The 27,031-nt window shown below is 41.2% G+C and overlaps 1 protein-coding gene across 1 annotated transcript in view; it reads right to left on the bottom strand.

Moving 5' to 3' along the window:
* Window positions 1-4,883: 4,883 nt before the first annotated feature.
* Window positions 4,884-27,031, bottom strand: part of pola1 (polymerase (DNA directed), alpha 1) — a 230,735-nt gene continuing 208,587 nt past the window's right edge. The window contains exon 37 of the mRNA XM_078409144.1: window positions 4,884-5,714. Within this exon, the coding sequence (XP_078265270.1) occupies window positions 5,566-5,714 (149 nt within the window). The 3' untranslated portion in view covers window positions 4,884-5,565. The remainder of the gene's footprint in view (window positions 5,715-27,031) is intronic.

Raw genomic sequence — 27,031 nt, 5'->3', positions numbered from 1 at the left:
CTCTGTGTGGAGCCATAGGAGATGAGCAAGGTACTCAATGAGTATTTCTCCTCTGTATTTACCGAGGAGGACGACATTAGGACGGAGGAACTTGGGGCAGTCAATGGAAGTGTCTTGAGAGCAGTCAGTGTTATCGTTGAAGAAGTACTGAAGGTACTGTCGTGTATGAAGGTAGACAAATCTCCAGGGCCTGATCAGATATATCCGAGGACATTGCGGGGAAACTAGAGAGGAAATTGCGGGAGCCCTAGTTGAAATTTACGAGTTGTCAAATACAGGAGATGTGCCGGAATGCTGGAGGGTGAGGAATGTTGTGCCTCTTTACAAGAAGGGCTGCAGGGGAAATGCTGGAATCTATAGGCCGGTGAGCTTAACATCTGTAGTTGGAAAATTACTAGAGAGTATTCTGAGGGATAGGTTATACAGGCATTTGGATGGGCAAGGGCTGATTAGGGACAGTCAGCGTGGTTTTGTACGTGGGAGGTCGTGTCTCACAAATCTGAGTGAGTTTTTTGAAGATGTGACCAAAAAGGTCGATGAGGGCAGAGCTGTAGATGTTGTGTACATGGATTTCAGTAAGGCATTCGACAAGGTTCCGCATGGTAGGCTGCTCTGAAAGGTTAGATCGCATGGGATCCAAGGAGAGATAGCTGAATGGATAGCAAATTGGCTCCATGGAAGGAAGCAGAGGGTGATGATGGTGGAAGGTTGCTTCTCGGACTGGAGGTCTGTGACTAGTGGTGTGCCTCAGGGTTCGGTGATGGGCCCGTTACTGTTCGTCATCTACATCAATGATTTGAATGGGAACATCCAGGGTAAGATTACCAAATTTTGTCTGATGAAACAAAAGTTAGTGGTTTTGCAGATAGTGAAGATGGTTGTGAAAGATTGCAGCAGGATCTGGATCGATTGGCCAGGTGGGCGGAGGAATGGTTGATAAAATTTACTACAGAGAAGTGTGAGGTGTTGCATTTTGGGATGTTGAACAAGGGCAGGACCGACACAGTAAATGGTGGGCCTCTGGGTAGTGTTGTAGAGCAGAGGGATCTAGGAGTACAGATGCATGGTTCCTTGAAGGTCGAGTGGCAGGTAGATAAGGTGGTCAAAAAGACATTTGGCACTTTGGCCTTCATCAGTCAGAGCATAGAAGTTGGGAGGTGGCGCAGCGGTAGAGTTGCTGCCTTACAGCGAATGCTGTAAGACTCAGGTTCGATCCGGAGACTCAGGTTCGATCCTGACTATGGGCGCCGTTGTACGGAGTTTGTATGCTCTCCCTGTGACCTGCGTGGGTTTTCTCCGAGATCTTCGGTTTCCTCCCACACTCCAAAGACGTACAAGTATGTAGGTTAATTGACTGGGTAAATGTTTTAAAAAATTGTCCCTAGTGTGTGTAGCATAGTGTTAATGTGCGGGGATCGCTGGGCGGCGCGGACTCGGTGGGCCGAAGGGCCTGTTTCCACGCTATATCTCTAAAAAAAAGTCATGCTGCAGTTGTATAAAATGTTGGTGAGACCGCATCTAGAATATAGTGTTCAGTTCTGGGCACCATGTTATTGGATAGTCAAGTTTGAAAGGGTTCAGAAAAGATTTACAAGGATGTTGCCAGGACTAGAGGGTGTGAGCTATAAGGAGAGGTTGAGTAGGCAAGGTCTCTATTCCATGGAGCTCAGGAGAATGAGGGGTCATCTTATGGAGGTATACAAAATCATGAGAGGAATAGATCGGGTAGATGCACAGTCTCTTGCCCAGAGTAGGGAAATCAAGGACCAGAGGACAGAGGTTCAAGGTGAAGGGGAAAAGATTGAATAGGAATCCGACGGGTAACTTTTTTAGTCAAAGGATGGTGGGGGTATGGAACAAGCTGCTAGAGGAGGTAGTTGAGGCTGGGACTATCCCATCATTTAAGAAACAGTTAGACAGGTCATGGATAGGACAGGTTTGGAGGGATATGGACCAAGCGCAGGCAAGTGGGACTAGCGTAGCTGGGACATTGTGGACAAGTTGGGCCAAAGGCCGTGTTTTCACACTGTATCCACTCTATGACTATCTGTGGAAGGAAATGGACAGACGATTTTCAGGCTGAGACCCTTCTTTAGACTGATGCCTGGAAAGACCCTGACCCGAAACAGTGTCAGTTTATTTCCCTCCAAGGATGCTGTCTGACCCGTTGAGTTCCTCCAGCAGATTGTTTTCTTGTTCAACGTTCCAGCATCTGCAGTCTCTTGTCCTGAAAACATCATGGGGAAAACCCTTTCTGCTGACAAATTCAACGTGTTAAATAGCTCATTAGTAGCAATTTGGGACTGGTTTTCTAAAGTTGCAGCGAAACAGCAGTGGCAGTGAATGGTGTCTAATGAGCAAACAGATAAATCTGCCAATCAAGTGAGCAGGCACACAGATGCCTTCTTGGGTGAGCGATTTCTCCGCAGATGTTGTGCTGAGAGGTGGCGCAGCAAACTTTGGAGTGTTTCATTGGAATCGGACTAACTTATTATGCAAACTTTGCAGCTCGATTTCAAAACGTCGCGAGTATCCACTTATGCATTGCACTTGGCCACCTCCTCTGTCTGCAGCAATGGTTGCTGGTCACAATATTCTGCAACATTGCAGGACCTGCAAGAGGAACAAAATATGCAACATGAAGTCTCTGGGTGAGCAGCAGGCTCCTCCTTATTTACCCACTGCTGTCTGGGGAAAGGGAGTTCATTTTAGGGGTCCAACATTTTGTAGTGATGTACACAAAGGTCTTGGACTTAAAACATAGGCGGGTTAGTTTGTAAGTTTGCAGATGACACATTGGCAGCCACATGCATCTAGACCCTCTGCATTCTGGAACCGGTGTCCACATTTTATTTGGAACTATCAGTGATGATAAAAGGACACAGTGGGTCAGGCGTCATCTCTGGAGAACATGGATGGATGATGTTTCGGGACACCGCCACATACAGATTTGCCAGTCACACAGAGTGGAAACAGCCCCTTTCGGCCAATCCTGCCCACACACCGACAGACATGTCCCATCTACACGAGTGCCACCTGCCTGCATTTAGCCCATATCCCTCTAAACCTGTCCTATCCATGTACCTGTCCAAATGTTTCATAAATGTTGGGACAGTCCCAGCCTCAACTCCCTCCTCCCACAGCTTGTTCCATACACCCACCACCCTTTGTGAAAAAATTACCCCTTGGGTTCATATTAAACCTTTCCCCCCTCGCCTTACACCTATGTCCTCTGGTTTTTGATTTCCCTACTCTGGGCAAGATGATCTGTGCATCCACCCGATCTATTCCTATGATTTTGTATGCCTCTATAAGATCACCACTCATCTTCTTGCCCTCCAAGGAATAGAGTCCTAGCCTGCTCGACTTCTCCCAATAGCCCAGGCCCTCGAGTCCTGGCAACATCCTCGTAAATCCTCTCTGCACCCTTTCCATCTTGACAACATCTCTCCTGTAACAGGATGACCAGAACTGAACACAATATTCCAAATGCAGCCTCGCCAACGTCTAGTATAGCTGCAACATGATCTCCCAACTTCTACATACAATAGATACAAAAAGCTGGAGCAACTCAGCGGGACAGGCAGCATCTCTGGAGAGAAAGAATGGATGACGTTTTGGGTCGAGATCCTTCTTCAGGCAATATACAATACATACAGTACTCTGACTGATGAGGGTCGATGTGCCAAGAGCCTTTTGGACCACTCTAACCACCAGTAGTGCAACTTTTAACGAGGTGTGGACCTGCATTCCTCGATCCCTTTGCTCTACAATACTCCTCAGACCCCTACCATTCACTGTGTATGTCCTGCCCATGTTAGATTTCCCAAAATGCAACACCTCATATTTCTCTGTACTAAATTCCATCAACCATTCCGATCAAGATCCTGCTGTAATTTTTGACATTTGTGTTAGTTATTCCAGCACTTTGTGCCCTTTTGTGTAAACGAGCATCTGCAGTTCCTTGTTTCTACTGTCAAGGTGACCATATCCCTCAACATCCTTAGCTTAGATTCAATAGACAATAGGTGCAGGAGGAGGCCATTCAGCCCTTCAAGCCAGCACCACCATTCAATGTGATCATGGCTGATCATTCTCAATCAGTACCCCGTCCCGCCTTCTCCCCATACCCCCTGACTCCTCTATCCTTAAGAGCTCTATCGAGCTCTCTCTTGAATGCATTCAGAGAATTCCACTGCCTTCTGAGGCAGAGAATTCCACAGATTCACAACTCTCTGACTGAAAAAGTTTTTCCCCATCTAAGTTCTAAATGGCCTACTCCTTATTCTTAAACTGTGGCCCCTTGTCCTGGACTCCCCCAACATTGGGAACATGTTTCCTGCCTCTAACGTGTCCAACCCCTTAATAATCTTCCAGGGCTTTGCTGGAGACAAGTAGTGTCCATCACATGCAAACAGATTAAGCAGATGATTAATTACTTCTTCTCCAAGACTTCATTACACCTACTTTGCCACCAATGGGGTCAGTCAGAATGAATAGGGACTTGGGTTGCGCCTCTGGTTGGCTTCTGGCAGGTGCCACTGACTATTGCACACACACCACAGTGTTAGTCACACTCTGGGCCTCGCAATATCAGGCTCAAATTCATGCCCCGAGTCCATCATTGTAAAGTTCATCTTTTGCATCGTTCAGTTGGAAAGCAGAGAAAAATATTGAAAATATCACAATCCTTTAAAAAAAAAACTACAGTTGTGTAGCTTAAAAATGGGGACCATCCATAAGTTTGTCACTTACAAATGCTAGAAAAATGCACTGATTAATCAATGAATAAAAACACTTTTAATAAACTTTATTAGAATACTTCAGAACAAGAGATGATATCCACTTATTTAAACATGAATCACTTGTTTCAAATGTTTCAGGAATAGCTTTGAGTTGATTTTATTCAAAATGTGATAACATTGCTCATGTCAAATGTTTTCATACATAAAAAATAACATATATTTTTAAAATGAAAGAAATATGTATAGAAATCACAAACACCATTAAATCGGAAGGAATTCCATCAGATAATGGTTGTACTTGCTTCATGCATTGGTAGCTGCCTACTAGGATCTCAATGTGTTTGCCTGTGGGCCTCCCAATCCAATGTGCATCAATCGCTTCAATAGACTGGATCTTAATAAATGATACCCTTGTTCCACTTCACTACAAAGAGACCGCACAGTGATCCCAATCACATTCAGAGAACACCCTTTCAAAACAAAGCTGTCATCAGGCCTACACCATCTTCCGAGCCACCTTTTAATAGATTGCTTGCATCTCTTCATGAGTTTAATTGATGTTCATGCATGTGTTGTCATCCTTCATCAGCTTCTCTATTAAAGCAAGTTTCTGTAATGACCATTAAGTCTTTTCCTAACATCTTGGTTGTTCTGACTTGCTTCTCCATAACCCGAGTCAGATTCCAGGTCTACTTACATGCGTACAAATCACATTTAAAGAGGAATCCCCCCACATGTGGCACCATGAATCCCAAAGTCATCAATATTCTTGTTTTTTGTTGTTCATTCAGCTTGAAAAGGTGAGGCAGCCACATCTCCTTCACTTATTGATCGCGCAGAAAGGCTGGAAGAGTTTACTTAGATCCACCTCAGAGTAGCTGCTGGAATTCAGCACATCGTTTGCGATTCCTTTCAATCTCTTGAAAACTTTACAGAAACTTTCAACGTCAAACAGATTCTTTATCGACTCTGGAAAAGGAAACATGAAATTCAGAAATTATTTTTTTTTTTAAACAAAACCTCTGCCATTTTTCAGAGTTTCACCTGTTGTAGAGAACCCCCCCCAATTAATTCTTATCAGTTTCATTGGATCAACAAACGCAATGGTATACACTGAACCATGTAGGTGTGTATAAAATACTGAGACAAAGAGGGCAAATGATACACCATTAATGCGATTGAAATAAATGAAATGTTAATCAACGAAGATTTTTCATTCTTTGTTCAATATCCATCCAATTTAAAAAAAAGAAAACCCATCTCACAATGGTTTGTTACTCAGCACTCAACACCACAAACGCCAATCCAATCGATTTAAACACATTTTATTTTAATTTCTTGAATCAATTGAAGCAGCGGTACAAGAAATGTAAACTAGATATGAGAGTCTATATTTAAACGGTACATCTGCATAAGACAGTTGGCCAGATTCTTGTGGCATAATCCACATTATTCCTCTGAATAAGATATGGAGCCGAGATATGGATTGAACTAAATGAACTTCAATTGGGCAGTAGGAAAGGATTTCTCTCTTGTTTGGGAAATGAGAAACTGAGGTAATGAAGTGAATTGTGAATCGTTAATAATGCTTGAATCGTAAGGAGGAAAGGCAGGAAATTATTATTCATCTCACTGGTAACAGAAATGATACCATAAACAACTGCGTACAGTGATAAAAAAGCAATGGCCGTAACCACGTTTAACAGAAAACTGAAATATTCTAGATGAAGTGTGACCAAGCCTCAAGAGAAATTATTATGATGATGATGATAATTTGGCTACAATGGTAAGAGTGATACAGCATAAGGGTGACTCCCATTTCTTTAAAAAATGACAGACTGGCTTAAGTCTAGTAGTCTTTCCTTGGCCAGAGTTACACAATCTAAAATGGTTTAACTTCCTTTCAAATAAATTTCTGAACATACTTGTAAGATTAGCCTTAAACATTTAAACGCTTGCATTTTTGTCAGAATAAGAGGAGCGAATATTTTAATGTTAAATGCGTGAGCAGTGGAATGCCAATTACAGTACACCCACAATGTAAAACAAAAAGTGACAGGTCTGTGCATTCAACAGTTGTTCTTATACCATTAAAGCTTCTGGAGCTACAAAAATACAATTTCAACTCTGTAAAAATATTCATTGCAACAGATTTATTTCAACCACATTAATGGAGTATCCTTTGCCCTCTGTGTTTTAGTATTTTATACACACCTACATGGATGGTTCAGCATATACCACTGCGTTTGTTGCCCCAATGAATCTGATGACAATGAATTATTGTGTAAGAAGTAACCGCAGATGCTGGTTTACACTGAAGATGGTCACAAAATGCTGGAGTAACTCAGCTGACCAGGCAGCATCTCCAGAGAACAGGAATAGGTGACGTTTCGGGTCGAGACCCTTAATCAGAATCGAAATTTCACCTTTTCCTTTTCTCCAGCGATGCTGCCTGACCTGCTGAGTTACTCCAGCATTTTGCGTCCATCTTTGAGAATGAATTATAAATCTTTCTCTTCAATATGGGAAACTTATTAATGGGTTCTCAGTAACAGCATGAAGGTTGAGTACCAGGAGTCAGTGAGAAAGCAAAACTAAATTGGGTGGATTCAATTCCCCAGTTTTGACATTACCCTTCTGATGAGATATTGACTTTTCCCACAGGCCTAGTTAGATAAGAGGTTATTATATGTAGTCGATGACAGAAATACTACTGCTGGCAATGAGCAACACTTCCTACTTGCCCACGTTAATCAAATTGGGAATACATAATGTAAAACATTAGTATCAAGACATAAGAACGATTTTGATGTATTTTATTATATAGACCCCCTCTGTTCAATCACGGTGTCAGGATCTTACAGCAGAATGGGTGTCCGTTGTAGCTGAAATGTTAGTGTAGGATAATGGTGATGGGAGGTCTGAGTGGGGGGATGGGCGGTGGAAGAGTATGAGGAAAGGAAATCTTATTCAAAAAATTTACATTTGAATAATATCAACAATATTTGAGTGTCCTTAATACGAAAAACTCCACACAGGAAGCAGGGTTTATACAATTAATATCAAACATTTGCACAGTGCACCTGACTACATTCCAATTTAAACATTAAACATAAAATCAAAAATTACTGCAAAGTTGATCTCCCATACGCTAGCACTATCCTACATACACAAGGGACAATTTACAGAAGTCAATTAACCTGCAAACCTGTACATCTTTGGAGTGCGGGAGGAAACCGAAGCACCTGGAGACAACCCACGCAGTCGCAGGGAAAACGTGAACGTTTGTACAGACTGCACCTGAGGGCAGGATGGAACCCGGGTCTCTGGCACTGTAAGGCAGCAGCTCTACTGCTGCGCCACTGTCACCTTTGTTCTGGCACAATTTAACTAGATTGTCAATCTGCCTCATACAGTATATTCTGACCAATGACCAATACAGAGTCTTTATGTCCCTGTTCGGTGGAAAGGAAAGAATAATAATTTGAAAGAGCCATGGTTTTCCAGGGAAATTGGACACTTGGTTCGGAAAAAGAGGGAGATATACAATAAATATAAGCGGCAGGGAGTAAATGAGGTTCTTGAGGAATATAAAGAATGTAAAAGGAATCTTAAAAAGGAAATTAGAAAAGCGAAAAAAAGATATGAAGCTGCTTTGGCAAGTAATGTAAAAGTAAACCCCAAGGGGTTCTACAGATATGTCAATAGCAAAAGGATAGTGAGGGATAAAATTGGTCCATTAGAGAGTCAGAGTGGACAGCTATGTGCTGAGCCGGAAGAAATGGGGGAGATATTAAACAATTTCTTTTCTTCGGTATTTACCGAGGAGAAGGATATTGAATTATGTGAGGTAAGCGAAACAAGTAGAGTAGTGATGGAAATTAGGAGGATTAAAGAAGAGGAGGTACGGACACTTTTGAAGAATATAAAAGTGGATAAGTCTCCAGGTCCTGATAGGATATTCCCTAGGACATTGAGGGAAGTTAGTGCAGAAATAGCAGGGGCTATGACGGAAATATTTCAAACGTCATTAGAAACAGGGATGGTGCCGGAAGATTGGCGCATTGCGCATGTTGTGCCTTTGTTTAAAAAAGGTTCTAAAAGTAAACCTAGCAATTATAGACCTATTAGTTTGACGTCTGTGGTGGGAAAATTAATGGAAAAGATACTTAGGGACAATATATATAATTATTTGGATAATCAAGGCCTGATTAGAAACAGTCAACATGGATTTGTGCCTGGAAGGTCATGTTTGACTAATCTTCTTGAATTTTTTGAAGAGGTTACCAGGGAAATTGATAAGGGCAAGGCTGTGGATGTTGTCTATATGGACTTCAGTAAGGCATTTGACAAGGTTCCACATGGAAGGTTGATTAAGAAGGTTAAATCGTTGGGTATTAATAGTGAGGTTGCAAGATGGATTCAACAATGGCTGAATGGGAGATACCAGAGGGTAACGGTTGACAATTGTATGTCAGGTTGGAGGCCAGTGTCTAGTGGAGTGCCCCAAGGATCTGTGTTGGGTCCACTGTTGTTTGTCATTTACATTAATGATCTGGATGATGGTGTGGCAAATTGGATTAGTAAATATGCAGATGATACTAAGATAGGTGGAGTAGTTGATAGTGAGGTAGATTTTCAAAGTCTACAGAGAGACTTGGGCCTTTTGGAAGGGTGGGCTGAAAGATGGCAGATGGAGTTTAATGCTGATAAGTGTGAGGTGCTGCATTTTGCTAGGACAAATCAAAATAGGACGTACAGGGTAAATGGTAGGGAATTGAGGAATGCAGTGGAACAGAGGGATCTGGGAATAACTGTGCATTGTTCCCTGAAGGTGGAATCTCATGTGGATAGGGTGGTGAAGAAGGCGTTTGGTATGCTTGCCTTTATAAATCAGAGCATCGAGTATAGAAGTTGGGATGTAATGTTGAAATTGTACAGGGCATTGGTGAGGCCAAATCTGGAGTATGGTGTGCAGTTCTGGTCGCCAAATTATAGGAAGGATGTCGACAAAATGGAGAGGGTACAGAGGAGATTTACTAGAATGTTGCCTGGGTTTCAGCACTTAGGCTACAGAGAGAGGTTGAACAGGTTGGGTCTTTATTCTTTGGAGCGTAGAAGGTTGAGGGGGGACTTGATAGAGGTTTTTAAAATTTTGAGAGGGACGGACAGAGTTGACGTGGGTAGGCTTTTCCCTTTGAGAGTGGGGAAGATTCCAACAAGGGGACATAGCTTCAGAATTGAGGGACAAAGGTTTAGGGGTAACATGAGGGGGAACTTCTTTACTCAGAGGGTTGTGGCTGTATGGAATGGGCTTCCGGTGGAAGTGGTGGAGGCTGGCTCGATTTTATTATTTAAGAGTAAATTGGATAGGTATATGGATAGGAGGGGATTGGAGGGTTATGGTCTGAGTGCAGGTAGATGAGACTAGGTCAGGGAGAATGGTCGGCGTGGACTGGTAGGGCCGGACAGGCCTGTTTCCATGCTGTAGTTGTTATATGTTATATGTTATATGTTATATTGCTGGCAAAGATGGTGTTGGAGTTGTGTCTGTCTACACAGCCATAGTTTAGTTCAGTAATACAGCACGGAAACAGGCGGTTCGTCCTACTGAGTCCACGCTGACCAGCAATCCCCGCACATTAACACAATCCTACACAGACTAGGGATCATTTACAAATTTTACCAAAGGAAAAATTAGCCTACACACCTGTACATGTTTGGAGTGTGGGAAGAAAGCAGAGCACCCAGAGAAAACTCATGCAGGTCGCGGGGGAACATACAAACTCCGTACAAACAGCATCTCTGGACAACATGGATAGGTGATGTTTCAAGATCGCAACTCTGGACAACATGGATTGGTGATGTTTCAAATGTGAACAAGGGCTCCAACTCAAAATGTCACCTCACCTGCCAAGTTACTCCAGCAACGATAGACACACAATGCTGGAGTAACTCAGCTGGACAGGCAGTATCTCTGGAGAGAAGGAATGGGTGACGTTTCTGGTCAAGACCCTTCTTCAGACTGATCTTGTCGACCCGAAAAGTTACCCATTCCTTCACTCCAGAGATGCTGCCTGTCCCGCTGAGTTACTCCAGCATTTTGTGTCTATCTTCGGTGTAAACCAGCATCTGCAGTTCCTTCCTACCATTTACTCCAGCACGTTGTGTCTTTTTTAATCAACATCCTATAGTTGGTGCCATCGAGGCCAATGGCACAGAAATATTGTCTCAAGAAACAACAGTGATTGTGCAATCAATTTTTTTTAAAGAAATAACGTCAAAATACTCTTTATTTGACCTGTACGCTATAATCTTCCACTTGTCCATCAGCAAGTATCACAATCATACAAAAATGTAAGTACATCAGTAGGTTACTGTCCCAGTGAAGTGATTCCAGTGCGAGGTTGCCATTGAAAGAATTTTTAGCTCCTTGTCAATGTAAAAGTATATTCAATCACATGGACAAATCCAGCGACTGAACCTTATAATTACACCCTGCATATCATCACCAAATTGTGCACCAGTTATTCTGCATTCATGGTGTAGCTGGTTTTATCCCAGTAATGTTGATTATCTTGTGCAAAGCTGAAATATCTCTGCAGACAAAGTAATGAACACTTCAATCACTAGTCAAGTAATAGTCCTCCAGAGTTAGCAGGATAAAGAAAATGTGAAACGTTTAGTGCATATTTTCAAAAGGAGCTTAAATTCTCTAAGATTGTTCTCCCATCTGCTGTAAACAGATGTCAGTTAATAACTTTTGTACCAAAATTCAGCTGAACACCGACTACAGCGCTGGAAAATGCTGTTTGTACTATAATCTTCCTGTCACAATCAGGGTAAAATATGCTACAGCAGAAGTGAATGAGGGATCCAGTGTCTTCCTTCAATAGTGTAACGATAGTCTGTGCAATCACCTAATAGCTTTCCAAAGTTTATCAACTGCAGAGCCATCCATTTATTTAATTGAATTAATAAATCAAAGAGACGGAAGAGACAAACGTTTGGATTGTCAAAGCCTCTGAGCAGAACAATGTCAACATGCAAGCCCTTCGAAACAGAAGATAGACATGAAGTGCTGGAATAACTCAGCAGGTCAGGGAGCATCTCTGGAGAAAAAGAATGGGTGACGTTTCGGTCGGAATTTTGTTGCAGAGGAAACTGCATTCTTTATTGGTAAGCTCCCACATTGTGCAAGTATTTTGAGATGGGGGAAATTAATCACCACCTGTGGCAACTTCTCTGCAATATTTAACAGCCTAATGGGCAGAATTTTTTTTTTGACGTGCAGGGACTGAGCCACTGGCTGTTGAAAAATTACCCCATTTGTTCTATTGGGAGTGGCCAATGCAAAAAAACAACACCTGTGCAAATGATTTAAGGCTAAAATAATTATAATTTAATTTTACTTGCACTTACATTTTAAACAGAACTCAGTCAGAGTCATACAGTGTGGAAGCTGGCTCCTTGGCCCAACATGCCCCATCTACACTAGCCCCTCCTGCCTGTGTTTGGCCCATATGCCTCCAAACCTATCCTATCCATGCACCTGTCCAAACGTTTCTTAAAGGTTACGATACTACCTGTCTCAATTACCTTCTCCGGCAGCTCGCTCCATACACTCACCACCACCACTCAAAGTTACCCCCCAGGTTCCTATTAAATCTCCCCCCCCCCCTTCACCTTAAACGTATGTCCTCTGGTTCTCGATTCCCCTACTCTGGGCAAGCGACTCTGTGCGTCTACTTGATCTACTCCTCTTATGATTTTGCACACACACTTACTTTAAAACGTTTAAATGGACAAATTTTCTCCGATGTAACCTATAAACATTTACCCATGCACACACCAGCCTGACACTACAATGCAGCAATTAAAAAGTGCCAATGTCAGATCTATCACATTTTGGATTAAACATTAAATTGAAGCTTCAAATAGCAAAAACAACAAAAACAAATCATTTGCTCACCCATTTGACTAATTGAGCCCTCTTTTTCAATCTGCCCCGCCACCACCATGATGTGCACCCATCTCACCCACCAACAACCACTACCACCCCAGTGACCCTGCACCTTCCTCCCACAACATGCACTCCTCTCCAATCCCTAAGTCCGAGATTTCCTTTTTTCCCCAACCCATATGCCTCTCATTGGCTTTACATTTCACTCCAGTTCATCTTCCCTTATCTGACACCATTTTGTCTCTTTTTCATCTCTAGTCTTTATTACTATCACCACTTATCAGTCAATCATCCCCCTCCCCTCACTTGCATCCACCTATCACTTGACAGGCTTTGCCTAATTCCCACTTCTTCCATCTTTCCATGTCACATTTCCATTTCCCTCTACAGATGCTGCCTGACCCGTAGCAGTTCTTTCTGCGATTTGTGTTTTGACATGCATTTCCATGTCTTCCCTTCTGCAAGGTCTGTTGGCTGCTATATTTATCCGCATAACTACAAAAATGATAAATTCGTAGGAAAATACTTTCGAAAGATTTTTTTAAAATGCAACATTATTACAAATCTCTTCCATGGATCTATGCATCTTTGTGAATTTGCAACTTTAAAAGGTCCTGAATTTAGTATTTCAAGAGTTCAATTAAGATGCAAGCAACAACTGAGGTGCGCGTCCATCACCAGTTACTGGAACTAAGGTAATCTCTGAGGTGCCCCTCAATTCGACCGCACCACGCACTGGGAAAGTAGAACATCCAGCCCTTAAAACCTGTCATGCCAGTTGGTTGAAATTCACCTGCACCTTAACAACATTTACCTGCGAAACAAATTTTACTTTACCCGTTTAAATATACAACAAAATTAAATTCTGAAAGGATGAGAGTGCACACTTGTAAAAGTTCATTTTTATAATGCCGGAGAGGATATGGTGGTAATTAAAAGTTAATTAATTTACAAGCCCCAATGTGTTAATTTGTTGCATTTAGTGAGCTCGTACAGGAACTGCAAAATCACATCTTTCATTTGCTTTAAGGCCATGATTCTTCGTTAGATTTCAGAGGTGGACATTAGGAAGTGTTCTTGGATCCACTCTCATGACAACGAATGCTGATTGTCAAGGTATTCAAATCATAGGTAAAATATCAATATTTGACAGAAAATTAATTTTATTGACATAGATTTTTTTGTTCATGTTTCTATTGCGTGGTAATCTGCCAAAGGCATTTTGAGATTGTCCTTCTAAGTTTGAGAAAACCAACTTCAAATCCAACTTGAATCAACAGGATTAAAGTTTTCTCCGTGTTTGTAAGGTTCTATACAAAAGTGACTATTGGCTCTCTCAACCCAAGTTGATGGGGAACTTAAGAATCAGCACAAATGACCTCCTAATTCACTTTTAGTTGGGAATGTCATTCAGAAAGGCCTAAGAATTGCTGGTGTGAACAGACGAAAACAAAAATCACACTGGCACATCAGTGGTGAGAAAGTTTTTCTGAGGCAAAGTTGAAAAAAAAAGCATCTTAATTGCAATGACATTTTTTTCAGTGTTCCCTGGCCAGAAGTGTTACAAATTGACATAAAAATACTTTCAATTTCAAGATAGCTATTGATTTGAATCATGTCTCGTGTTTTGTGCCTGTGCCACTATATTTCTGCATTTTGTGATGCTTTCTTTGAAGAACAAAATAATTTTTTTGCTCGTATGTCAACTTGCTTACGTGGAGTTTAAAAGAAAGTTTTCAAAACACGTTAACTCTGCAATCTCTTTTGCTCTGCATGACAATCCCATAGCGGTAGCGGTGTTGGATTATCGTCTTATTCCAACGTATACGTTTGACAGTGCAGTCAAAAATGTTTAATGCCCTGCATGCTAGCTGGCCATACAAGCTGCCATAATGGCCCTTAAACACTTTACGCTGTGACAAAAAAACATGGAGCGACACCATTCGAGCGAATGTGACAAGGAAGGTGATCGGTACCACAGATATCTGAACGCAACATTGCACGATATAATCCAAACTCCAGGTTTCTCAGTGTTGTGATAGCATTGCTGTACTGGAGAAAATATATGCGCACTGTAATGCATTGAAATCCTGACCCCAGGTCTATCACCAAGGGAAACACTGCAGTTCCAATTATGGCTGAGTCCAAACCTTCAAAAGGTCCACTGAAATCCAATTCCCCTGACAATGCTGGGTAATCGTACACTGCAGCTACACGTCCCCAAGGTCAGCCTGCATAATGCTTATCAGTCAAGATATCAGTAAAGGAGTTTGTTCCAATGAAATGAAACTCCCACAAAAAGCAACAAAAGCTGTTGACAAAATTCAAACCATGTTCACTATACGTTTTAATTATGAAAATATATACCTCTAGTTTCCCCTCTCCCCTGACTTTCTCTAAAGAAGGGTTCTGACCTGAAACGATACCTATTCCTATTCTCCATCGATGCGACCTGACCCACTGAGTTACTCCAGTGTTTTTGTGTCTATCGTCGGTATAAACCGGCATCTGCAGTTCCTTCATACAGTGAAAAGCTTTTTTGTTTTGTGCTATCCAGTTCAGCGAAAAGACTACACCTGATTACAATCAAGCCGTTCACAGTCTACAGGCACAGGGTAAAGGGCATAACATTTAGTGCAAGATAAAGTTCCATAAAATTCGATTAAAGATAGTTTGAAAGACCGCAATGAGGTAGATGGGAGGTCAGAACTGCACTCTAGTTGGTGAGAGAACCGATCAGTTGCCTGATAACAGCTGTGAAGAAACTGTCCTTGAATCCGGAGGTATGCGTTTTCACAATATTCAGATATATGGGCTTATAACATCTGTAGACCGAAAAGAGGAATGAAATCTGTTGCTTTTTGCAGAACTCGGTAGTTAGTGTCAGCACATAATAATAAAGGAAAAGATAATTATACAAATTTTTTAAAAACCTTATTGCTAATAGGTAGCAAAAATGATCCAAACAGGACAACTAATTAGAAAATTCTATCAACAGAACACGTCAGGCAAAGTTAGAATAAATGCAATATATTGCAGATTTATAGGTCTGAAATGAAATGAGTAAATGCTGGAAATGATTGGGAGATTGAGCAGAACCTGTGAAAGGGCCAGTTTTGAAAACTGATAAATGTTCAACAAGCAGAGAGGAGCATGCAATTCCTAATTAACGCACGCCTGGATCATGGTGAGCGGCTAAGAGTTCTGAAAGGAACAGCTGGCGTTCTACGGCTAGAATGGAACTTGGTTCTGGAGTTAGACACAAAATGCTGGAGTAACTCATCGGGACAGGCTGCATCTCCGGAGAGAAGGAATGGGTGACGTTTCGGATCGAGACCCTTCTTCAGACCCGAAACGTCACCCATTTCTTCTCTCCAGAGATGCTGCATTTTGCATTTCTCTCCAAAACAAAGATGCTGCGTTTCTTCTCTCCAGCATTTTGTGTCTATCTTTGGTTTAATCCAGCATCTGCAGTTCCTTCATAAACATTTGCCATGGGGTTAGCGAGTGTCAGATCGCACAATGTCGTCAGCATTGGGGATGTGCTGCACTCCGCTCAGTGTGCAGCGGTGGAGCTCACTCGCTGGGACTGTGTGGCATTCCCCTGAGGAACTGGTGCTGGTGAATCTGTGAAATATATAGCCATGGACGGCAAAGAAGGCCAAGTCTTTGGAACTTTTTAAAGCGGAGATTGACAGGTACTTGATTAGTAAGGGTGTCACAGGATACGGGGAGAAGGTAGGAGGTTGGGGTTGAAAGGGAAAGACAGACCAGCCATGATTGTACGGTGGAGTAAACTCAATGGCCTATTCACAAAATGCTGGAGTAACTCAGCAGGTCTGACCTGCTGAGTTACTCCAGCATTTTGTGAATAAATCGATTTGTACCAGCATCTGCAGTTATTTTCTTAAACTCAATGGCCTAATTCTGCTCCTATGGCTTATGAACTGCCCCTCAGACTGAAATCCCAATGATGTCAGTGGATTCTCAGCCCACTCGACTATACTATGGCAAGGCAAGTTATTGTTTAAATCATTTCATTTGGACTTGAAAATATTAAAGAGTTTTTTGTGAAGTTGTTAATTGGCATTTTAATAGAACATTTAACAGCACAGCACAGGAACAGGCCCTAAGGCCCATAATGACCCTGCAGAGTTGCCACATGAAACTATTTTCCTCCACCTGCACCTGATCCATACCCTTCCACATCCATGAATATATGGATACAAGTCTCATAAATGCAGCTATGGTGTCTGCTTCCGCCACCACTCTGACAGTGCATTCCAAGCATCCACTACTCGTTTCTTAAAGATAGACAGAAAGTGCTAACGTAACTCAATGGGTGAGGCAGCATCTCTGGAACAAAAGGAGGGGACATTTTGTGTTGGGACCATCCTTAGGAAAGAAAGCGGGGGGGGGGGGGGGGTGCGAGGAGCTAGAAGCGAGAAAAGACCAGGATCGGGCTGAGTTACTCCAACATTTTGTGTCTATCTTTGGTGCAGTTCTTTGTTTCTCCACTAGTTTCCTAAATGTCCATAAGTGTCATGCCAAAGATATTTAAAACTAAATACACAATAGAGGGGCCAAGGGGGACATGGCCTAATACTTGGCCAACATTGCTAAAGATCAGCATAGAGGAATACCACCACGTTCATATGGATATTTAGAAAAGTGAAAGAAATGCTGGCCTTGCTACCACTGTCCAGTGAGATCAAACAAAACAAAAAAGAATGTCATTAAGAATACTGAACACCATGAATTTTCATCAAATAAGTGAGGCTGCATGGATCTCCAAGTACTGCCTCACAATTTTGACACATTTGTTTTGGTGAATGCAAATTGATTTTTTGTTTTAAATGCAAGAACTTTCAATTGATAAACTCCTTCATATTATTATAACACTGAAGTTCATGGAACTGAGAACAAACTATTGATCTAGTTAAGAAACTGACTGAGCAGCAGAGACAGAATCTAGGGATAATAAGCAGCATGTCATAACTGGTGTCCCCCTGAACAACAACTAGTCACCATTCATCTGTGCCCCACTTGGACTCACACCTTTCCTCTAGCTTCACAATTCGCCACTCCTCATTGTTTCTGTCTCACACCATCAGTTTTAAACTCTGGCCTTTGCTTCGACCATCAGTTTATCCCCCCCCCCCACTCCTCCCAAAAAAACATGAAATTAGCAAAAGACAAGAAGATCAAATGAATGGCCAAAACTATGGCATATGGCATCATCCATTTTGAACTGAGGAAAACTGTGAGAGTACTTAAAAAAAACTAAAAACAGAGATCTGAGAGACTTAAAGGTCCATATGCATAGCTCAGTAATACGTTTTGGACAGGTACAAAAAACAATCATAAAGTCAAATTGGATACTGTCCCTTCTAGCTAAAGAACTAGAATCCAGAGGGTATGAAGTGCTAGTTTGCTAAAATAAAGCCCTGATTAGATCAAGTTCATGACACCCACCTTTATGGAGAATGTATTGAACTTGAAGGAAGTTGAGTATTCACTGACCAGAATGATAATTGGACTGCAAAAGTTATCTTTCAAGTTGAGAACACTCAAACTACCGTGGTACTCACTAAGATTTAGATGGATTAGGGTTATTTTGATCAGTTTTCAAGCTGATAAGGGGATCTGTTGGAGTGGATGTAAAATTACTTTCATAGATTGAGGAGTCTAGACAGCGCACTGTCCAAAAATTGGAATTGTGACTTTTGGACCATTTCTTGACAGAGTGGTAAAGTTGGGGGCTCCCTTCAGTATCTGGAAATTGATTGTCAATTTTGTAAGTTAATGAAAACTTTGTCCACTGCAGAGCTGAAATAGTAAATGATTAAGGGTCAAGGCAGGTGTATGGAGTTCAGTCAGGGAAGACTCGTGATCTCAAAGAACAGTTGATAGTCTTGAAAAGTTAAGTAACCTTCCCCAATTTCTATTTTTAATTTATCATATCATATCATATCATATATATACAGCCGGAAACAGGCCTTTTCGGCCCTCCAAGTCCGTGCCGCCCAGCGATCCCCGTACATTAACACTATCCTACACCCACTAGGGACAATTTTTACATTTACCCAGCCAATTAACCTACACACCTGTATGTCTTTGGAGTGTGGGAGGAAACCGAAGATCTCGGAGAAAACCCACGCAGGTCACGGGGAGAACGTACAAACTCCTTACAGTGCAGCACCCGTAGTCAGGATCGAACCTGAGTCTCCGGCGCTGCATTCGCTGTAAAGCAGCAACTCTACCGCTGCGCTACCGTAGAGATACAGCGTGGAAACAGGTCCTTTGGATCACAGAGTCCACGCAGACCATATTATCCCACTTTTCACATCCTACACACTAGGAGCAATTTAAAGAAACCAATTAACCTACAAACCTGCACTTCCTTGGAATGTGGGAAGAAACCGGAGCTCCCAGAGAAAAACACGCGGTCACAGGGGGGGGACGTACAAACTCTGCATTCTGTACTATTTCAAATCGAATAAAACGTGGCAAAGCAATTCATTATGCTTCATCAATAAATATCAGCAGCAAACGGTTAACATTTACCCTTATATACGTTTAATGCCGTTTTGCTCAATGTATTTGCTGTAATCTTCAATGATGACATAACTTTAACCGTTCACCCTGGAAGAGATTACTACAGACTCACTAAACAGTATGAAGAAGCCTCGCCTGACCTCTGTTACATGAGATTTAATGTAACATTTGTTTTATGTTCCCTGCTCTCAATACTTCAACTGCTAGTCAGAGCTGCTTCAATCTATTTTGTTGCCTTGTCTTTAATCAGAAATATGAGAGCAGGGAGGAGAAATCTGTTTTGAAAAGAAATGATAAAAAACGGAAAGGTGCTTTTAAGAAGAAAAGTGAAATAGTAAATGTGGACTAATTCCCTTTTGAAGTCTCGCTTCCCCATTTCACTTTGCCCTTGCAATCAGTGACATAACTAAATGGCCTGACAATGTTGTTGGTCATTTTTATTCCAGTCGATGCTCTCTGAGTGTATTGCTCTCAGAAAGAGTAATTCAGCTTGTTATGCACCAGCAAAGTAGAACGGGTTGATAGTGAACTTGAGCCATTTCACTGTTACATTCGAGTGGTTCCACACAGTAAATATTCTCACAAATATGAAGACAGCAAGCTTTTAAAATTTTCATCATACGGCTCCCCGAAGATCACAGAATAATGTAACTCGCCTAATCTGTGGTGCAGAAAAGATACATGTTTTTATTGGAATTAAAGTTCAATGTAGTGTAGTCTTCAAAAGATACAGTATTCAAAAGATCCAAAATTTTAGGGATGATTTATATGGATTTTACATTTGTTTAAAAAAAGCATCTACCGCATCACAAGTTACAGTGTATGTTGCATCAGATAATCAACATTCTACAGTGAATTTTTGCTTCTTATCTCCTTTCACTTGCAGACTAAACAGGAGAATAGGAAGTTAAGCTAAGTGCAATTATATTTAACTCCTCTGCCCATTAGCTCTTAGCTTTGGCGTGTCTATCCACGAGTCAGAGAGGCCAGCATCCAATTGTTTCTATTATTAAACCATGATTCACTCCTCCCTTATCAGAAATGAGAAATTAATTTAATAACCTTGTAAAATAACGAGGTCCTTAATTATTCTGCGGCACACTTCAGTTAATTCACCGCTATAAATGCACTGAATGACTATTAAGAATTAAGATCTTTGCAATATCAACTGAACATGAATGTATCTAATATGTACAAAAAATCAGGCTTATTTTGGTCACATTAATTAAACACGTATGGCTGGCCACCCTACATTTCTCAACACAACAATGGTTAACACAGACACATTTCACAAAGAACAATTTAAATACAAAAGCACACGGTTATTAAGTAGGTGTTTAGTAAATAAAGTTACAAGAGAAAACAGAAAATCTAGCTGAGGTTAAATACTGGCAGACAGGTTCAAAAAATGAAATCCATGAAAAAAAAAAGCAGGGGATAATTCCGAGAACCTATTACGACAGACAATTTACTTCAGGAGTGAGAAAAAAATAAAACCAGAATAGTAAATGATTACCAAAAGCAATCATGTCATCACTGAAAGATGGAATAAAAAAATCTTTTTTTGTGAAGTGGCTGAACGAGTACAACTTAAAAGCCACCAAGCCTGTCAGAGGCACATTATTTCTTTTACACCCCGTCTCCCAATTCATCTCAGCTCCGCTGACTAACCCCAGCTCCCAGCAGGTGGAGCATTTAAAATAAATAGCATTTCCCACAAAACGCTCTCACTGCCCTATGACAGACGCTTCCGATTCCTGGCCAGTCACTGTATCAGCTTCAGTGGTATCTAACAAGGTGTAAATACAATAACAAGCATGTAATTAAGTGAGCATGATGAAGTTAATGGAGATAATTCATTCCATTTTGGGCTTATGAATATTCTATTAGATGTTATCAGGCAGCTGGAATAGCTGTTAATTTAATCATCATTCAGTCCAGCAAAATGTTCTTTGTGCTAGCATAATTGCAGAGAATGAATAATTGATTTGACAATTGTACCAGTGGATTTCAAACAGTTATGTGCACTCCAAGAGCAGGAAGGGAGGAGAATTGGAATACTCTAAGTAGTGGAGAGGCAGGGGAGAGCAGCCTGTAAATTGAGCATTATGAACATGCACATAATTTTTTTTTTTGTTATCTCGCCTATGCAACAGAGTACAGCATACCAGCAGTAATTCCAAACCAAACAGGGTAAACAGATTGTAAATGTAATATTAGATATGGTTGAGGGATAATTGAACAAAAATGATAATTAAATAATAACTGTTTAAAACCAAAATGTTAAGTAAAGCAGACAGAATTCTTCCCATAGGAACAACGACCTTTAATTGAAAATGTATAACTTACCAACATGAATTATAAAATGTTCACTGCCTCTTCTCCAACACCCATTGGACTACATAAAACAATCTAATTTCCCTTAGGGCTATGAATAACACTTAAACTAGATTATTAATATAAAGCATTAAGGCCCAAAGCATCAACAAATTATACCAATATTTTGAGATTTTTTTAAACAATGGTTGGGAGGGCAAGACAGAATTAAGAATCACTTAAAGATGTTGTTTTACAGGGAACCAGCTTGTTTGCAGTCTTAGCACGCCCAATGTCTTTCTGTCAAATTTCTAATAGAAAGAAAACTTAACTGCCATTTTTGTAAAATTATTTGCTTGTATCGTCAACTGCAACAAAATCCTAAATACTGTCTATTATCTCTGGATGGTGTGGCCTGCTCTGTTGGCAAGGTACAGCAAGAGAGAGATATGGGGTGTGCAATCTTGGGACATAGAAGCTGGCATCTGGAGTCATCCTACATTTTTCGCTCAAGAAAATTCTGCGGTTAATACAATTTCAATAAAAAGGGTATGTTTCTAAATTAGTTTAGTTTAATTTACAGATGGAAACGGGCTCTTCGGTCTACCAAGTCCACGCCGACCCATTCACCCTAGTTCTATGTTTTCCCACTTTTGCACCCTCTCCCTAAATACAAGGGGATTTACGGAAACCAATTAACCTACAAATCCAAGGTAGTACAAAAATTCTGGAGTAACTCAGCAGGTCAGGCAGCATCTCTGGAGAGAAGGAATGGGTGACGTTTCGGGTCGAAACCTTTCTTCAGATTGATGTCAGGGGCGGGCGAGACAAAAAAAGGATATAGGTGGAGACAGGAAAGTGGGAGAACTGGGAAGGGGGAGGGGAAAGAGAGGGACAGAAGAACTATCTAAAGTTAGAGAATTCAATGTTCATACCGCTCGGCCGCAAGCTGCCCAAGCGAAATATGAGGTGCTGTTCCTCCAATTTGCAGTGGGCCTCACTATGACACGGGAGGAGGCCCATGACAGAAAGGTCAGACTGGGAGTGGGAGGAGGAGTTGAAGTGCTCAGCCACCGGGAGATCAGGTTGGTTAAGGCGGACAGAGCGAAGGTGTTGAGCGAAATGATCGCCGAGCCTGCGTTTGGTCTTGCCGATGTAGAGAAGTTGACATCTGGAACAGCGGATACAATAGATGAGGTTGGAGGAGGTGCAGGTGAACCTCTGCCTCACCTGGAAAGACTGTTTGGGTCTTCACTGGAGGAGGCCCATGACAGAAAGGTCAGACTGGGAGTGGGAAGGGGAGTTGAAGTGCTCAGCCACCGGGAGATCAAGTTGTTTAAGGCGGACTGAGAAGGGTCACCCATTTCTTCTCTCCAGAGATGCTGCCTGACCCGCTGAGTTACTCCAGCATTTTGTGATACCTTCGATTTGTACCAGCATCTACAAACCCACTCGTCTTTGGGATGTGGGAGGAAACTGGAGCACCCGGAGGAAATCCATGCAGTCAAACTTCACAGAGACAGCACAAGTCAGGTCTCCAGCGCTGTGAGGCAGCGGTTCTACCCGCTGCGGCACTGTGCCGCCAGCCATACACAATGTCAGATGGCTCCACCAGTCAATGTCTTCCCTTGTAAGATATTCAAACCAAGAAGCCTATTTGTGCATGATGCTTGCATTGAATTGTTCTAGCTTTTTTTCTGGTAGTAACTCTGGTAGTCCCTGAATCATAGCACAGGATCCTTGGCTTCAGGGGAACGGATGGGCACCCCTGTTAGGAGAGTGTATATTCTGTACTGGACAACAGAAGTTTAGTTTAGTTTAGAGATACAGTGCGGAAACAGGCCCTTCGGCCCACTGAGTCCGCGCGGACCAGCGATCCCCGCGCACTAACACTATCCTACACACACTAGGGACAATTTACAATAGCTAATTAGCCAACAAACCTGCAAGTTTTTGGAGTGTGGGAGGAAACCGGAGCACCCGGAGAAAACCCACGCAGGCTACGGGGAGAACGTTCAAACTCCATACAGACAGCAACCACAGTCAGGATCAAACCCGGGTCTCTGGCGCTGTAAGGCAGCAACTCTACCGTTGTGCCACTCTAGAGGTATATTCTAGGTTATAAAAGTTAATACGTTCGATGGCAGTAAAGATGTTGGTGGCCGGATTCATATGCTCTTCCTATGAAGACATTGTAAACAGCCCACTGCAATGAGTGGACAAACATTACCTCCCCCAACTGGTCAAACTAGCCAGGCACAGAACTATAAATTGGTTCACACTCACTGTCCCACCTCCTGGTCAGATTGCCAACTGTGTAATTTTTTTTTTTGAAACAGAAAAATAAGAATTCAACTTCACATCTTTCCAGCCAACCTTAAAGTTCCCGATATAAGTACCGCAAATGTATTTTACAAACAGCCAGAAGAAACACCCCAAAATGGTAGGGTGCAGGTTTCCTTCACAGAATTTGGGATGGTAAATGTTCTGCAGAGCGTGAGAAATAGCATCTCTATTTAAACCAAGGCACCAGAAGACTCTGTTGGAATACTGTCAATGCTGCTCCATACTGTGGGATAAATAGGTTTTTGAGCAATATTCCTGTCCAGTGAGACGGAATATTTACGCTATGTTAAGGTATCTCTCCCCCCCCCCCCCACAGGAGGGCTGGAAATCAGCAACTCCTGCCTGTTAGGATGGATACAATGCCCTTCCCTCCCCACAACAAACGACACCTTCCATTAAAACAAACTATAAAGTACTAAGTACCGATTAGCCATAGCAAAAGGCCCAAGACTTGAGAAATTAAATGCACTAATTTGTCCGTTTTTAGTGGAGCATTGCGAAGTATTTACAGGATGCACAGTCACCCCATCGATCCATGTTGGCCGTTACTGCTTTCACATTGCACTTAGTCCACGTTATTTTCTGAAATGCAATTCAACAGGCACACTGTTCAAATAGGGCCAACACAATGACAAGATATTCTGCACACTCTCAGCAATGCACCACTTACAGAACATTTTCCTGAACTTCTAAGACTTTTCAACTTTTCTCTTTGAAACATTTTTCCAACATAGGAACGACGATGATAAATAAAGTGCAGGTGAAGAACTGTACTGAGAAGTGGTTAGACATGCTAATAAAAAAGACCATGCGCTGACCTCTGACAAGCCGCTTTCACAGTAATTTTACTGCTACTCTAGATTTAACTTTACTAACTGGTAGCAATTCAGCACATCTTTTTGTACTAGCAGTTATCGAAAATGCTACAATAATGACATCAAGAGTAGAATGGTGTGAGATTGGTTTTCTATTGTGCTGCTCAACTGGCATAATGCCCACTTTGAAAGCAATTCACTGCTCATCACTGAAATCCTGGCAGATACGACACTAAATGCCTCAACAGCTTTGCAAGAGGACCACACCATCCATGAACCAAAGCAGATAAGGGTGCTAAATTTGTCTGGAGGAGTGAAGAAAATTGCAAATAAAATTTCTATTGCAAAGACTTCCCAGTAGATATTCTGAACATGTTTGAAGAAGATTTCATCCTTATAATGACATGAGAAATGACCACCTATGTCTATGCTTTAGACCAACAATTTAAATTGCACTGAACTCACTCTAATCATTTGTCAATCAAACTAAACTGAATAAATGTTCGGAAAGATTAGGGCTTTGTAACCCACCTGTCTATTTTTTCACTACTATTACTGACATATTAATACATGGGTTTTAAGGGAAAAAAACTTTTCTTTTGCCTTTACTAGTTTGATGGCATTTACCCAATACCACTTTATTCACAATACAAAATAAATTATTCAGTTATGACTACAATGATTCACTCTTGTCAAACTTTGGCCATTTTAAAACCTCAGGCTCTGCATTACATGTCAGTCAAGCCAGAACAATGCTGAGCTGTAAAAGCTCTATAGAACTATAGATACCTTCTACATGTCTTTCAATGTGAGAAGTATAATGTTGGTCATATTTGACACATGCGCACAAAATAGATTTCAGAACAGGTTAAACTTAAGGCCAGATTTATTTCAATTTTATTCCACGTTTAGGAAACTGGTTTTAAACTGAGTGCATTGACAAGACGATCAGATTGAATTGTCTTTGAATATACACATGCAGCTCACCATTATAATGTCTACGTGTGCGCCTGTAATCAATATGGATAACAGCTGTAATATCGGACCCGACAAACATGGAACTTTGCCAAATCGGAGATGAATACAAATAAAACTCAAAGTCCTAATCGTGAAAAAAAAACTGCTTTGAAAATAGTCAAAATAAAATTAGTCAGGATAAAAACGATATTCAGCCCATTACAAGACCAGCTGTAAAAGGCATCGTAAACCTAAACGAGGAGGCTTTGTGACACCATGAGAATACAGACGAGGAAAGCCCATTTGCAATATTGCGGCTGTAATCTTAGCAACAGGAAAATAGCCAATTACAACATTAGTCCTCAGTTAACAACAGGCACTCAGAGTTACTTATTGTAAGTGATAATCTAGTAAATTACCATTCTAGGAATTTAAAAATCTTTCCATTCATCCAAGAAAATTCACTAAGGTGTCTAATGTATTAATTAATTATACTTAAATCCTTCTAGAGAATAGAATTTAAAATCTCCACTTCCTTTCCAAGTACGGGGGAAAGGTACTTGATGAACTATTGCAAGGCAAAAGAACTTGTGTTATCAAACAAGTTTAACTGGCGATTAATTATGACTAAAGTTTTCAAAAGAAACCTTGCTTCGCAACTAATCAAAATTTTTCACAAAATACATTCAAGTAATCAGTCCTGATTAGGGACTTGCTTTGTCCTTTTTCCTATCATAATTGTCTTTGGAAAAAATAATTTTGCATTCAAAGACATCTGCATTGGTTGCCATAATGATTTATTTGGGGTAATTTTAATCCCGAGGTATATTGGGAACGTTTGAGAGATAAAACATTTTAAAATCACAAATTTGATGGCCTAATTTTGATTTTAACACAACCCACCTTCAGTAAACAGGTCAGGAAAAGAAAGGGATGAGCCTTCAAAGCCAATGTTTCATTGGGCTCTGTAAAACCAACTACTAAAAGCAGGGAGGAGTACTCATTATTAGATAGTAAATTAAATGTAAATTAGGCCACTGACTGTGGGTCAGCATGAGCTCGTGTCTACTCCAAGTCTAACAGGACCCGACTTCTTTCCGAACACACTAAACTACTCATCACTCCAAATTTATGTTTTTATAATATTGAGTTAGTGATGTATTTAAAATTAATATTCCAGACCTTTGTCACCTCCATCACTTCCCTTCTCTTCTTCATTTGTAACGTTTCCACAATCAAAAGTCAATGGGTCAGGTCACACATGCATGTTTATTACAACCAGCTTTATGGTTTAAAATTGGTCTTTTGTTATCTTATTCTGGATAGACTTT

The sequence above is a fragment of the Rhinoraja longicauda genome, chromosome 12 (genome assembly GCF_053455715.1).
Source record: "Rhinoraja longicauda isolate Sanriku21f chromosome 12, sRhiLon1.1, whole genome shotgun sequence".
NCBI lineage: Eukaryota > Metazoa > Chordata > Chondrichthyes > Rajiformes > Arhynchobatidae > Rhinoraja > Rhinoraja longicauda.
The sequence above is the reverse complement of the archived record's forward strand: the minus strand, read 5'-3'. Positions and strand labels throughout refer to the sequence as shown.